General features: G+C 65.1%; 2 protein-coding genes across 3 annotated transcripts; both read right to left on the reverse strand.

The window, feature by feature from the left end:
- Positions 1–2047: 2047 nt before the first annotated feature.
- On the reverse strand, positions 2048–8579 carry SLC25A10 (solute carrier family 25 member 10). Of its 2 annotated transcripts, none has more exons than XM_072881379.1 (11): positions 8479–8579; positions 5613–5732; positions 5318–5432; positions 5187–5235; positions 4751–4792; positions 4448–4491; positions 3862–3932; positions 3665–3757; positions 3323–3400; positions 3163–3219; positions 2048–2290 (listed from the first exon to the last, which is right to left on the reverse strand). In XM_072881379.1, exons 1-11 carry the CDS (start codon positions 8566–8568, stop codon positions 2189–2191), a joined length of 861 nt encoding a protein of 286 aa, XP_072737480.1. In that variant the 5' UTR covers positions 8569–8579; the 3' UTR covers positions 2048–2188. The 2 variants fall into 2 exon arrangements, with proteins under 2 accessions (XP_072737480.1, XP_072737481.1); XM_072881380.1 differs by lacking the exon at positions 2048–2290 and adding an exon at positions 2304–2677.
- A 252-nt stretch (positions 8580–8831) lies between these two features.
- Positions 8832–12923, reverse strand: MRPL12 (mitochondrial ribosomal protein L12). Its single transcript, XM_072881510.1, has 4 exons — positions 12654–12923; positions 12451–12531; positions 12179–12310; positions 8832–9387 (listed from the first exon to the last, which is right to left on the reverse strand). The coding sequence occupies exons 1-4, from the start codon at positions 12906–12908 to the stop codon at positions 9271–9273; spliced, it is 585 nt and encodes a 194-aa protein (XP_072737611.1). The 5' UTR covers positions 12909–12923; the 3' UTR covers positions 8832–9270.
- Positions 12924–12968: the final 45 nt, after the last annotated feature.

Consider the following 12968-nt stretch of genomic DNA (forward strand, 5'->3'; position numbering starts at 1 on the left):
TGGCAGCAGGCTGTTGACAGTCCCGAGGCCTCTCGTTTTCCGATGCTCGGAGATAAGAAGCGCTCCCGCACCGTGCAGCTGCCGGACGCTCCGTGCTCCAGGCTGCGTCTGGCACATGCTGTCCTGCCGGCGCGGCCGCGGCGCAGCTCAGCTGCCGTAAGGGACATCGGAAGAGGGTATGCGCGTGCCAGGAGTGCGGGGCTGGTGCAGCCGGTGGGACCGTGGCCCGGCTGGAACGTCCCCGCCGTCAGCCACCGCAGGGCCGGGCAGGGCTCCGTGCCACCGGAGGGTGATGGCTGGCCGGGGCAGGGCCCTGCGGCTCCATCGCTCTCCTGCTCCACGTTGGCCTTTCGCGTGGGCGCAGAGCAGCACCCGTCAGCCCTGGAAGCGGTGCTGGGGTGGCCGGGGGCACGAGCCATCGCAGCCCAGCTGGGGCCAGGCAGCCCCCAGCCCCTCACGAGGAAAGAGGGCTCAGCTGGCCCCACGCTCACCTGCCCACGGCTCTCACAGGGGGCCAGGCACAGGAACAAAGCTGCGATGCCAGGCAGCATCAATAGGCTTCGTTAAGGTAACGAGCCTTCACTTCGCTGCTGTCCCAGGCTGGCTCTGTTCCGCCTGCTGGAGCCCAATTAGCGTCACATCAGGGGGCAGCTCTCGCAAAGAGGCAGGGGTGGGCAGGAGCCCTCGGCCCGGCTCCGCGCAGGAGCTGCCTGCTCAGCTGAGACCGGGCACAGCTCGGAGCAGGGCTGGCCCAGAGGAGCCCGGCCCACAGCTCCCCACCGCATGGGGCCCGGAGGCGCTGGGTGCACGCACCCTCAGGGCCCGGCTGGGGGCACAGAACGGGGTGAAGACCCCCCTGCTTGGTGCGGTGCCAAGGGGGATGAGCCTTGCTCTCCTCCCTCTGCTCCCGGGGAGCTCAGCTCCAAGCCCGAGCCCTCCCGCAGCAGGAGGGGGCACAGCATCCCCCCCTGCCCCCCCCCATAAGCAGGACACCAGGCCCTGCGCTTGTTCCACTGTTTATTATATAGTAAGGTCACAGATATTCCAGTTCTTTGATCCCTCGGGGCCACCACACACAGGGGTGCACAGGGCAGAGGGGCCGGTGCCCGCAGCCCCCGCGCGCAGGGCGGTGCAGGGTGAGGGAGGGCCGCGAGGCAGCCTCGGTGCACTCGGGGCTGGGGACTGCCCTGGCCTCGGTGCGAGGGGCGGGGGGGGTGAGGCTGCAGAGCGGCGCCGGACGGACGCCCCCACCCGAGGCTGGGTCTGGCGGAGGATGAGCGCACTGCAGGCGCGCGAGCGCCGGGTCCTCGAGCACGCGGTGCCTGGCCCCAGACGGAGCCGGCGACAGCGGTGCAGCCGCCGGCCTCGCCCCAGGCGAGGGCAGGCCAGGCGAGAAGGGCTCCAGCCCCTGCCTGGCCAGCAGGGCAGGGCGGCCGAGCGGCCGCCCCTCGCCCACAGAGACCGTTCTCTGTCATCATTGGTATGAGGCACAATCCCTGAAGAGCCCAGCAGCTGTTGGGCGCTGGTGAGTTTTGGCCAAGCAGAAGCAGGGGGTGTCTGGGGAGGCTGGGAAGCAGAGCGGGGATGCCAGGCTGCCCTGGGGTCAGCGGAGGGGCACGTGGGGCCAGAGGCACTAAGGGAGGACAGGGCCTTGCTGTGCTAAACCTGCGCCTCCCCTTGCTGCTTGCAGGAGAGGCTGGGAGCACGCCAGCCCCGTGCCCCCAGCACAGGCCCCGCCGCAGTGTGGTCACTGGCGCCCCCCGCCCCCAGCCCCGTAAGCTCTGTGACCAGGCACGGAGCCACAAGGCCGGATGCCCCGTCCTCCCCAGGACAGCGCAGTCCTGCTCCCAGAGGCCCGTAAGGGACAGGGCTGAGGGAGGTAAGGGCAGAGAACTCGTGGCCAGTAGGGCAGTGGGAAGACAGCAAAAAAAAAAACCCCAAACCAACAGTGCAGAGGGGACAAGAGGCCCAAGAATATCCCATAGGTAACGGAGGTGCTGAGAACAGGGGTGTGAGAGGAAAGGGGAGTCTGGGGCTGGCTGGCCACAGGCACTGGGAAGGCACGGGAGCGAGGACGAGGGGTAGGGGGGGCAGCGCTGGCCCCAGACAGCAGAGAGGGGTTCTGGGATCTCAGCAGTGACCTGCACGCTCACCCCCCTGGGGCGAGGCAGGGTCCTGTCCCTCCTACTCAGGTGATCACTTTGATCCCAAAATATTTGCGCAGCTGTTCCAGGAAGACAAAGGTGAGGACGGTGTGAGGAATGAGCCGGATGGCAGCGGGAACGAAGCCCTGGAAGGGGACAGCGAGAACGGGGAGAGTCAGCGTGTGGCTGGCCCTGGGCTTCCCCGTCAGGGCCAAGGGTGCCCAGCAGCCCAACCCACAGGGAGCGGCAGGAGCTTGCAAGCGCAGGGGAGTGGCTGGCTGGGCATGCAGCACGAGCTCCGAGGAGCTGGGGCCTTGGTGGCAGGCAGAGACTGCCACAGCGGTGAGGGAGGCACCGCAGCCATCGCTGTGCACACAGAGCTCAGCATCATGCATCAGCCCCTCTGCCCCCAAACACATCAGTGCCGGCATCACCACTACGTAGGCAGAATCTCAGTAGAAGCCCGGGTCAGATCCCACAGCCCCCGGTTCAGAAGGGGGTTGGATGCTGCCTGGGGAAGACGAGCAGACAGGCTGTAACAGGGAAAATGCCTGACTGGCAGCATCTGGAAGAAACCTCGGGTTTGAAACCCCTTTTCAGGGGCCCTCCCAGCAGTGAGACTGAACGTACGGGTGACTGCACCAAGCCCAGGCATTAGGGCCCAAGAGCTGACCAGTGTCTGCTGGTCAGTAACATCCAACGAGTGCTGGAGCACCGCTGCCCGTACCTGCGTTCCCATTTGGGAACCCAGCGGGTGCAACAGGGCAGCTGCTGCGGTGCCCGGACCCAGGCGGCAAGCCCAGAAGAGGCCAAGGCTCGCAATAATACTCCAGGGCCAAGCTGGGGACTGGCAGACGAGGGCCTGATGCAGGAAGCAGTCAGGCTGCCAGCAGCAGAGCCTGGAAGGCTCCTGCCCCAGGAGTGAGGTCCAACTGTTCTGGACCTCACTCTCTGCTCCCAGCCAGTCTCCCCCACACTCCACCCTACCGGCCCATCCCACGCCTCCCCAGCTAGGTACCTTGTAGAAGGCGAGGGGGCCGAGCTTGGCAGTTTCCATGGCACAGTGGGTAACACCCTGGAGCGAGAGGGAGAGAGATGAGGAGGCGCTGGGAGGCAGAAGCCAGTGCACAAAGGGGACGGGACCGGCGGCAACGAGGTGGGCAGGACGGGCTACTCACCCGGTACTCGCCCTGGGAGTTCATGAGGCGGGTCTTGAGCACGTCCAGGGGCTGGCACAGGAATGTGGCGCATCCGCCCTGGGGAGAGTCAGTGGGGGTCAGCAGCTCCAGCTCACAGAGGAGACCCAGGTGCCAGCGACTGCCACGGTCACTGGAGGGGCCCAGGGCCCCGCCTGCACCCAACCCCACGCTGGGAGCACCACAGGAGCCTGCCCAGCTCTGTGCCCAGCTCTGCTTCATCAGAGTCCCGAGGCAGCTCTGGCAGCCTCAGCCTGGGGTCCTGAGCCCAGCTGCAGGCAAACCTAGTCCCAGTCCTGCCTCCCCACGCCCAGCCCTGCTCACAGCGATGAAGCTGGCGAGGAAGTGAGTGAAGATGTTGTCTGACAGCAATCCAGTCGCGAGAACCAGCTGCTTGGCCTGGTCATAACAGGAGAGCTGCAGAGACATGGCATATTAGTGACACATCCTCCCTCCTCGCCATGCCAGGGACTGCCCCTGTCCCTACCCCAGGCACCTACTGCCCAGCAGAGCTGTCCTACCTGCCCAACAGTAACTAGGGCCCCTCGGCTGGATGCCATCGTAGCTCCCGAGAAGAGTTTCTTCAAGCCCTCTGTGGACAGACAGACTGGGATCAGCACAGCCCTGGGACATTGCTCACGCTGCCTTCCCCTCGGGAGCCTCCTTCCCTGCCCGGTCTATGTCCCAGACTCCTCATACAACAGTGCTTAAAACACACAACAGCAAACATACTTCAGGAAGGAGAGTCCTTCAGGACAGCCCTACCTCCTGCCTGCTGCCGTTCATTCCCCTTCCCACCTGCTCCACCCTCTTGCACGTTTTCGTAGTGGCTCCCGGCAGGTCTCTCCTTTCCACAGCAGTACAGGCAGGCTGCCAGGCCCTGCCTGGCCGGTGCCCCAGCCAGGTGTTGCAGAGGTGCTGGGCCCTGCCCGACCCTTGGCTCCCCTGGCCCCATGGCCGCCCTCCGTCCCCTCTCCCTGCCCCAGCCGAGTGAGCCCCCGCGGCAGCTCCCAGGCGGAGCTCCCCGGGCCGCTCCTGCCACGGCCTCCCCGTGTCAGCCAGGACACCCCGGGCGGGCTCACCCTACCCCGGCTGGCACGGCCTCACCTTCCCGGAGGACGCGGTACATGCCGTCCAGGGCATGGGAATAGCTGGAAGGAGCGAGAGGGGAAGGCGTCAGGGCCTGCGGCTCCCCAGCACCCCGGCAGCACCACCGCCCCGAGTGGGCGGCCGCCCGCAGCTCCCGGGGCCGCGGCCACGGCCCCGCCGCCCCCGCCCCCGGGCACGGAGCCGCGCCGCCGGGGCGGTGCTGCCCCCCCGCGGCCACACGGACCCCCGGAGCCGGGAGCCCCGGAGCCCCGGCCCCCGTCCCGCTGCCCCGGCCCCCCGAGAGCCGCGGCCCCCACTCACTTGCGCCGCAGGGCGGGCGGCTGCTTCACGTCGTTCTGCATCCTGCAAGGCAGAGCACCAGACGGTGAGGCGGGGGCCAGGGCCCCCCTGCCGCCCCCAGCACCGGGGGCCCGGGGCAAGCTCAGGGCAGCGGGCAGAGGCCCCGCAGACCGACTGCGTCGGCTGTTTGCAAAGGGACGAGAAAGCTGCCTCCGGCCCCAGACGCCCCTGGAGGGCCACGCCGGGGGCTGGGGCCTGGGGCTGTCCCGCTGAATGGCAGAACAACTCTGGGCCTTCTGGGGACAGAGCTCCCCGCCGGGACTGGGCCACTAACCACGGGGCAGCCTGGTCAGGAGAGAAGTCGGGAACACGGGGAGCACCCCGCCATCCCAGTGGCTGCCGCACGCCAGCCACAAGCCTCCCTCGCCAGCAGCACCGGGACGCGGGCAGAACTGACCTGACGTTCACCATGTCTGCCGGGGTCCCCACGAACCCGCCGGTGAAACCTGCGGCCAAAGAAGAGCCGGGGTCAGGGGGCTCCTCCAGCCTGAGGGAGCCCAGGGCTGGGGGACCCTCTCCCTCGCTCACCTCCCACTGCACCCAGCAGCACTTTCTGGTAGAAGGGGGGAGGCCCCTGGCTGCCCTGGCCCAAGCGGTCCCTCGCGGTCTCGTAGATGGCAAAGCGAGTCAAGGAATACGTCATCTGGAGGAGAGGGAGAATGAGCCGCTGTGCCCCGCCGGGCGCCTGCCTCCTCGGCCCCCACGGCTCAGGGCAGCCTGTCAGCTCCAGCCCCGCTGCCAGACGGGGAGAGCAGCGTCACGCAGCAGGAGCTCTGTGCTGGCCTCGGGGGACCAGAGGCTGTCAGGGCACAGCGGCACTCACCTGCCGGCACAGCGAGGCGCTGAGCCCGTTGTAGAGAGCCAGGAAGCCGTCGGTGCGGATCACACGCATCGCCATCCCCATCATCCGCATCTTCACCTCCTGCTGCGTCTGCAGGTGGACCTGGGGCAGAGTCCGGCAGCGTCAGCGCACCAGCCCAGTGCTGGGGCTGGGCAGAAACAGGAGAGTGCAGGGCAGCGGAGCAGGGATGGCCGCCCCGAGTGCTCGTCAGGGTAACTCGTTAGCACTTGCACAGGAGCTTCCATGCAAACGGCAATAGCTCCGGGCTCCTCACACCTAAGCAGTACTTGGAAACTGGCCCAGCCCGGCATCAGAGCGGTGGAGGCTGGCAAGAGAAGGGGGAGTGCCGAGGCGCCTGCCCACAGTCCCTCCCAGGCGCCTGCCCAGCTCGCTGGCCTCACAGCACGCCCCAAGATGAAGCGTAGCGCCTGCTCTTCCAAGAAAGGCCCTGGGCCACGTTGGGGCGGGGAGGATCCAGAAGCACGTGAGCAAGCAAGCAAGCAGCGCAGGTTTGCTTGCAGGGACCACGAGGCCGGCAAATTCATGACCTCCTGCTGCCCTACACCCTCGCCACACGAGGCAGCAGGCCTCCAGAAGCAACTTCCCCTCCTCCCCAGCCGCAGGAATCGCAGAGCCAGGAAGACAACCCCGCAGCCCTGCTCACCAGCTCCGAATCGCTCCCTGCCACCGCCAGGCACAGCCCGGGTGTCCAGGCGCTCCCCTCCCCACCCGCAGCAGCCCAACGCTTCCCACCATCACCAGAGGAAGCGGCAGCAGGACTGCGCAGGGGCTGGCCGGGATGGGGGAGCCGTGTCGGCCGGTGCCGGAGCACGTTCTGAGTGCACCCGCCCAGCCCCACGCTGCAAAGATCACGTGTGGGTCAAAGGCCCCAGAAGATAAAATTAAAGAGAGCAAAGGGCCGCAGCGGGGGACCAGGCCTGGCTCCCGTTACAGAAGCCCCAGCACAGCCAGGGCGTGGGACACGCAGCAGGACGCTGGGAACAGCCTCTGTCTCCCGTGTGGGGCAGCAGCGGGGGTGCAGGGAAGGGACCCGCCTTCGACCCTGGCGGGCAGATTTCGGACGTCAGGGATCACAGCTCGTGGTGTGCCACGGAGCTGGGCGAGCGGCTGCCGGGCAGCCCGGGGCAGAGGGACTGGGTGAGCAGGCAGGTACGCCAGAGCCACGCCTGGAAGCGCTCCGCTGCCTGCCCTTCCCAGGGCCGCAGGAAGGGCAGGCAGGCAGGGGAGGAGCTGGCCAGCACTGTGGTCACTGCCGCAGGGCTGGCAGCCCCGTGGGCGGCCAGTGGCTGCGCAGTGCCGGTCAGGGGTTCCGGCAGGGGCGTGAGCACCCTCCGGCCGGGCTGGCTGCGGCCTTCTGCTGGGGCCAAGGTCCAGAGGCGCAGCAAAGTGCCCTTGGCCCCCTGCCCGGCCAGACCCTGAGGGCCCTCGTGCTTCCCCACGCCTGCTGCAGGGGAGCTCTGGGCCAAAGGCAGGTCCGCGTTCAGTATTCAGGTGTGAACCCTCTGGCAAAACCAGCCAGCTGGCCTGGGCTGCTCATGGCCACGGGGCACGCAGGGGTGATGTATCCACAGGGGATAGTGCATGGGGATGCAGCCCAAAAGTCACACCTATCGCGCCGGCTCAGAGACAGGCAGACCTAGAGGCATGTGCCAGACTAATTCCCCTTCTTAGCGCCTTGCCAGGGCATCCTACACGAGCTCCCACGGGCTGCCAGCCACCTCTGCTGGGCAGACGGGGCCAGCTGGGCATGGCAACAGGCCGAGCACCGGGGAAGGGGCATCCCCCTGCCAGCGCTGGCTCCTTTCCTGGGCCTGCGCCCGGCGCATCTTCCCCTCTCTCCACGCGGTGGGGTGGGAAGGGGCTGCCTGTCCCGAGCCTCGCCCACGGGCATGGCCCCGGGCACGGCAGGGCCTGGCCTGGGCTCGCTCTCCCGCTCCCCCTCCGCAGCCTGCCCGGCTGCCAGGCTCGTCGCTGCTTGGCCGGCACACAAGGCTCCGGGCAGCGCTGGCATTCGCCCCGTCCGTGGGTGCTGGCAGTGCAGGGCTGCGCGCGGCGCTCTTTGTGTGAGAGCAGGGATGCCAGGCCGTCCGCGGAGCCTAGGTGACATCTTGGCCCGAGGACGCGGAGCCCAGTGGGCCTGCGTCCAACGCCGCGAGCCCTGGAGCCACCGCCGTGCCTCATGCGGGCACCTGGGCAGGGCTGGCCGGGGTGTCCTCCACTGCCCCTGCACCCCACAGCCCCTAGGGCCGGCACCCCGAGCTCCCCAGAGCCCTCAGCCCCACAGCCCCGAGCCGTGTCCCCTCAGGCCCACACCCATCCCCTCGCACGCCTGCACCTGCCCCTGGGCCGGGCCCACGTCCCCTCAGCCCTGTCCCCGCGGTCCCCCCCCGCCCCTGTCCCCTCACCACCGTGCCCCGGGCCCCACAGCCGCCTGCCTCCTCCCCGAGCCCAGGGCGACGTCCCCGCGTCCTCGGTCCCCTCAGAGCCGTGTCCCCTCTTCTCCCCGACCCCTGGGCCACGTCCCTGCGTCCTCGCTCCCCTCACAGCCGCCAACCGGCCCCTCAGAACCGGCCTCCCGGCATGCGTTTCCCCCGGTCCTCCACCCCTCAGATCCCGTCCCCCGCTGCTCCGGTACCTCAGAGCCGCCTCTCCACAGCCGTTCCCCGGTCCCTCACAGCCTCTTCCCCCCTCCCGCAGCTGCTCCCGGCCCCTCAGACCCGCTTCCCGGGCCCCCACAGCCGGGCTTTCAGAACCGGCCCCTCACAGCCGCTTCCCCCCCAACTCCCGGTCCCGCTCCCGGTTCCCGGTCTCCCCCCTTCCCTCCCACCTTCAGCAGGTCGAGCGGGTGGGTGCAGCAAGCGGCCCCGCACGAAGCGAGGCCGCCGAAATACCAGCGCGACACGCGCCGCTCCGCCATCGGCGCCGCTCTGCGCTAAGCCACGCCCCCCCGGGGCAACACCACGCCCCCCCTCACACAAAGCCACGCCCCCTCCTTCGGTACCGGCGAAGGGGTGGCGGGACGGGGGGGGGGGGGGGGGAGGGGGGACGGGGGGGGGGGGGTGGCGGGACCGGGGCCGCCATGACGAGCCCGGGGCCGGCGCGGCAGCTCTGCCGCGCCGGCCCCAGGCTCCAGATGCACGGTTTGGCTGCTCCGCAGACCGAGGAAAGCACTTCACACCGTTAATAATTAACGGTGAATAATTAACAGAGAGGTTAAACCATCCCGCTCACAAACCCGTTGCGGAAGCGGCGGCACCGACAAGCAGCTTGAGGAGGGGGCCGCTGCATGGTATAGGCGGCGGGGGTACCGAGGTACGGGCCCCGTGGACAATCGGGCAGGGCTGATTTTTGGCGAGAGGAAGGGTTTTACAGGGGTTTTTTTTGGGGATATTTATGAAGGTACAGTTCATCGCGATGACGGAACTAGATAGCAGCCCTGCCAAACCGGACAGCGTTCTCGCGACGGATCGCTTCGAGAGAGCATTCCCACCGCACAACTAGGGGATGTCTCGCACTCGGAAACGTCCGGATCCCGGCTTGGGCAGCGGCCGGTGCCCGGGCAGGCGGCAGCGGGGACGGCTGCCGTCGCACCAGTCTCTCTGTGGTGAGACGGGGCTGCCTACTCCAGAACCACAGTCCCTCCTGCTGCCTCCAGTGCCGCTTTGATCTTCTCTGCTTCCTCCTTGGAGGCGTTAGCCTTGATCTCCTGCGGAAGGGACTCCACCAGCTTCTTTGCCTGCAGGAGGGACAAAGTACGAGACTTGTAAACTGGCTTTCACTAACCGGATTAACAGATTTCGAGCCATGAGCCTGACCTCTGCATAAGCAGACCACGGAAACTCACCGACTGGTCTGAAACCCAAGACTTTTACTTGAACTGCAGCACATCCTGCCGGAAGACATCTAAACCTGACCGTCCACTATAGCCCTGGAAGACCTTTTTCAGCGAGTAATTGCCCGTAAATTCCTCCCACCACACGCACGGTGCTCCCAGAGGTGCAGCCCCGGTCTGAGAGAGTGCCTGGGATGCACACAGAGCCACCAGCAGTAACCTGCCGAGGCAGCTACCGGCCTGCGCTGGGTCGACTTTTTTCAGCGCGAATGTTTTGGTTCACATATTTCTGCCAGCAGGGAGGAGAGGCCATCTCGGGGTTTGTACACGGCTGTGCAGGAACCCGCTGTACCGAGTGAAAAAGAGCTCCAGTACAGACTACGGTTGACAACACAGTCTTGATAGTTTCAGGACTTTTCATACAAAACGACTGGTACTACGCAGTACCGCAATATTCAAGGCAAGCTGAAAAGCTGTTGAACTGATTTAAAGGGACTTCCTGCAGTTCTGCTGTACAGAAAGGGAAGGGACCCAGGAGGATAAGCCCCTGCTGCAGTCAGATGCTCTTGCTCTCACACCAAGCAGCAGCAACAAAGCTATTTGGCTCCTTAAAAACAAAGCCCGGGGAGGTTCCTATGGTGAAGAGCTGCTGCCGGCGCTCTGCCGTGTGGCACTGCAGGTATTTAGCACCCAACAGATTGACCATTGCTGACAGAAAGAAGGTTTTGTTGTTTTAATTCACATCGGGCGCACTGACGAGGTATCCATGGTGCCAGAAAATGGGGTTTTTTTTGCTAGGGACGAGAAGGTCTATCTGGCAGGCAAAGCTCGGCAGGGCAGGCACGCCGTCACTCACCAGAGCCCAGGACAGTATCCAGAAAGGAGCCTGTTCTGGCTTGCTGTGATGAGGACAGGCAACGCAATCAAGGTTATTCATTTAAGATCCTTGCTCACTAATGCTCAACTTCTGTTCTAAAGCAGCCTCGGTCAAAGGAAGCAGCTGTGCAGAGCTCCCAGCAGGAGGAAGAGCAGGGCCCGAGCCAAGCCGGACCCGCACAGTCACAGCCGCGGGGCAGAGAGGCAAAGCGTTTCCAATCCCAGCTCCGCGGAGCACAGGAGAACGCCAGCCCAGGGCTGGTGAAGGCGCGAGGTAAGTGTCTGTTGGGCCAGCTCTGAACGAGCTTTCAGAGGTGCAAACGGACTCGAGTCCGGCTTGCGCTGACAACGCGCCTGTCTCATCAAGCAGTCGTTTCTGTAGGGCTGACCTGTCCGAGTCGCACCAGCACACAACGTCCAAAGACTTTACTAGCAATGCTTTCTTCCAAATCATTAACAGCCTTGCAGGCCAAGAAGAGATTCCCTACAAGCCTCATTAAAAACACCCCAATCGGATGGCAATAAAATTTACAATAAAAACATATCAGCTATGCTTTGAATACAACCTCTGCAGACAGAGCCAACCGTCAGCAGCAGTTTGGTTTGTGTGTGTGTGTGTGTGTTTTAACCAAAAGAGCAGGTTGGGTAAGTCACACTTGACAAAGTTTACCCGCAATAACCTGCACCTACCAACCTTGTACCTGCATCGGAACTGTAACCAGCTTGTTTGACAGGTTCCACATGCGAAGCCAAGTTGATTTAGCATTAGTTCTCCAGACGGGTTTTAATTATCCGCTGTCATGTCCGTTACAGGGTTTTGGTATTTTATGTTTGCTTGGGACTGATAATGGATAAACAACTGCCAGATTAACCAGGCTGACAGTCAGTTAATTATCCCGGGGGCCAACAAACTCACGTCTCTGCCACCAGCGTTTCTCTGTTATTGAATTGTTTGCTTTGCAATATATCAATACGGATGGGTCAGAAGATTTTCTGCTAATCTGCTGATATCCCAGGCTACAAGTAAGAGCAGATTTTACAATGCTCAACATTTCTTCCTTGCAACTGGATAAAGAGAAAGTGCTACTATTATTCCCCAAGATATGAAAGCATCATCCAGTGGAGAACTGAAGCACATTAAATGCTTCTGCAGTAGCAGCTGCATCACCCGTTCTTTGTTCTGAGCCTACGTCATTCCTCGCACGAGGGCACGAACGAGCTCAGACCTACGTAGGACTGCGAAAGGCCCCTCTCCCCCGAGGAAAAAGGAGGAGGCATCACCTACAGAAAGAAGAGCTCTGAAAAGGAGGGGAAGCACGGAATGCAAGACGTGTGAATTAGAGAAACTCATCTAAATTCAGAAACATATTGGCCTTGAAAAAGAAAAAAAGCTTTAGAGGAAGGCAAGCCAAATCCAGCTGTAGCGAGGAATCCTGGCTGCTCCCAAGTTCTGCAGGAACGCTCACAGCAGCTCTTAGATTTGGAGAAGCTGAGGCTGGCATGGAGGACTTTGAGGTCTTTGCTCTGAGCCTCCTTCTTCATCCCACAGCTTCTGCTGGGGCTCAGTTGTTCGCCACACAGCAGAGCCGGGAGGGAACAGCCTTGTCTAACAAACGCCAGACAAACAGATGCAGCCGACTCCTGCTCTACACCTCGTCCACATCTTTGCACCGAGGCGTGCACACAGAGTGTTCTCCTAAACACTGCAATCCAGGCTCCCTTTTGAACACAGAACTGAGGCCACCGCTTGCAATGTGCTTCAGAACCCGCCCGGGCTCGGGGGCGACACAGCCGGAGCCTCGGGCAGCCCCCTCCTCACCTGCACGAGGTTCACTCCCGGCACGAAGTTCTTCACCTCCTTGATCAGCTTCACCTTGTCCGCAGGCTTCAGCTCCGTCAGCCGGACGGTGAAATGCGTTTTCTCTTTCTTGAGCGGGATGTCCTCCTCCTCCTGGAAGCAGACAGAGCTCGGTGAAGACACCCGGGCCGACGGCCCTCCTCCCCGCCCCGCCACGCGTGGGGACCTGCGAGGCCGACGCGGAGCCGCCGGGGCCCAACTCCCGACCCCCCCCCGGAGATCCCGGTCGCTACCTGCGGAGCCGCCTGGGAGGGCAGGAGCGAGGCAGCCGCCGCCGCCGGCATCACCCCCACGTCCGGGATCTTCAGCGTCTCCTGCGGGAAGAGCAGCGGCACCGGCGGCCGGTGAGGCGGCGCACGCGGGCCGGGCCGGGCCGGGCCGAGAGGAGCCGGGCCGGGCGGGACCGGGCCGGGCCGGGCCGGGCCTCGCCACCCACCTTGAGGAGCGCGTTAAGGTCGGCCACCTCCAGCAGCGTCAGCCCCGCGATGTCCCGCACCAGCTGCCGCACCTTGGGCGAGTACTCCTTGGCGGCCGTGTCCAGCGGCGCCCCGGCCAGCGCCTCCGAGCGCCGCGCGCGGCCCGTGCCCAGCGCCCGCAGGCCGGCGGCGGGCGGCCCGGCCGCGGCCCAGCGCCAGGCGGGCGGCGGGCGGCGGGGCAGGCGCGGCGGCAGCGCGCGGGCGGCGGGCAGCATGGCGGCCGCAGAGGACACGGCGGCGCTCTGCCCCACGCTCGATGGTCCCGGCGGCCCCCG

This window comes from Ciconia boyciana, chromosome 16, assembly GCF_034638445.1.
Source record: "Ciconia boyciana chromosome 16, ASM3463844v1, whole genome shotgun sequence".
Classification (NCBI taxonomy): domain Eukaryota; kingdom Metazoa; phylum Chordata; class Aves; order Ciconiiformes; family Ciconiidae; genus Ciconia; species Ciconia boyciana.

What these genes read in the sequence shown, in the direction of transcription:
- SLC25A10 (XM_072881379.1), bottom strand. Translation starts at nt 8,568, where the DNA reads ATGGCGGAGCGGCGCGTGTCGCGCTGGTATTTCGGCGGCCTCGCTTCG. An exon ending in GCTGCTGGGTGCAGTGGGAG is followed by an intron (nt 5,236 to 5,317) that starts GTGAGCGAGGGA and finishes CTTTGGCCGCAG; the next exon opens with GTTTCACCGGCGGGTTCGTG. An exon ending in GCAGACATGGTGAACGTCAG is followed by an intron (nt 4,793 to 5,186) that starts GTCAGTTCTGCC and finishes TCTGCCTTGCAG; the next exon opens with GATGCAGAACGACGTGAAGC.
- MRPL12 (XM_072881510.1), bottom strand. Translation starts at nt 12,908, where the DNA reads ATGCTGCCCGCCGCCCGCGCGCTGCCGCCGCGCCTGCCCCGCCGCCCG. An exon ending in ACCTTAACGCGCTCCTCAAG is followed by an intron (nt 12,532 to 12,653) that starts GTGGGTGGCGAG and finishes CTCTTCCCGCAG; the next exon opens with GAGACGCTGAAGATCCCGGA. An exon ending in CCTCCCAGGCGGCTCCGCAG is followed by an intron (nt 12,311 to 12,450) that starts GTAGCGACCGGG and finishes GTCTGCTTCCAG; the next exon opens with GAGGAGGAGGACATCCCGCT.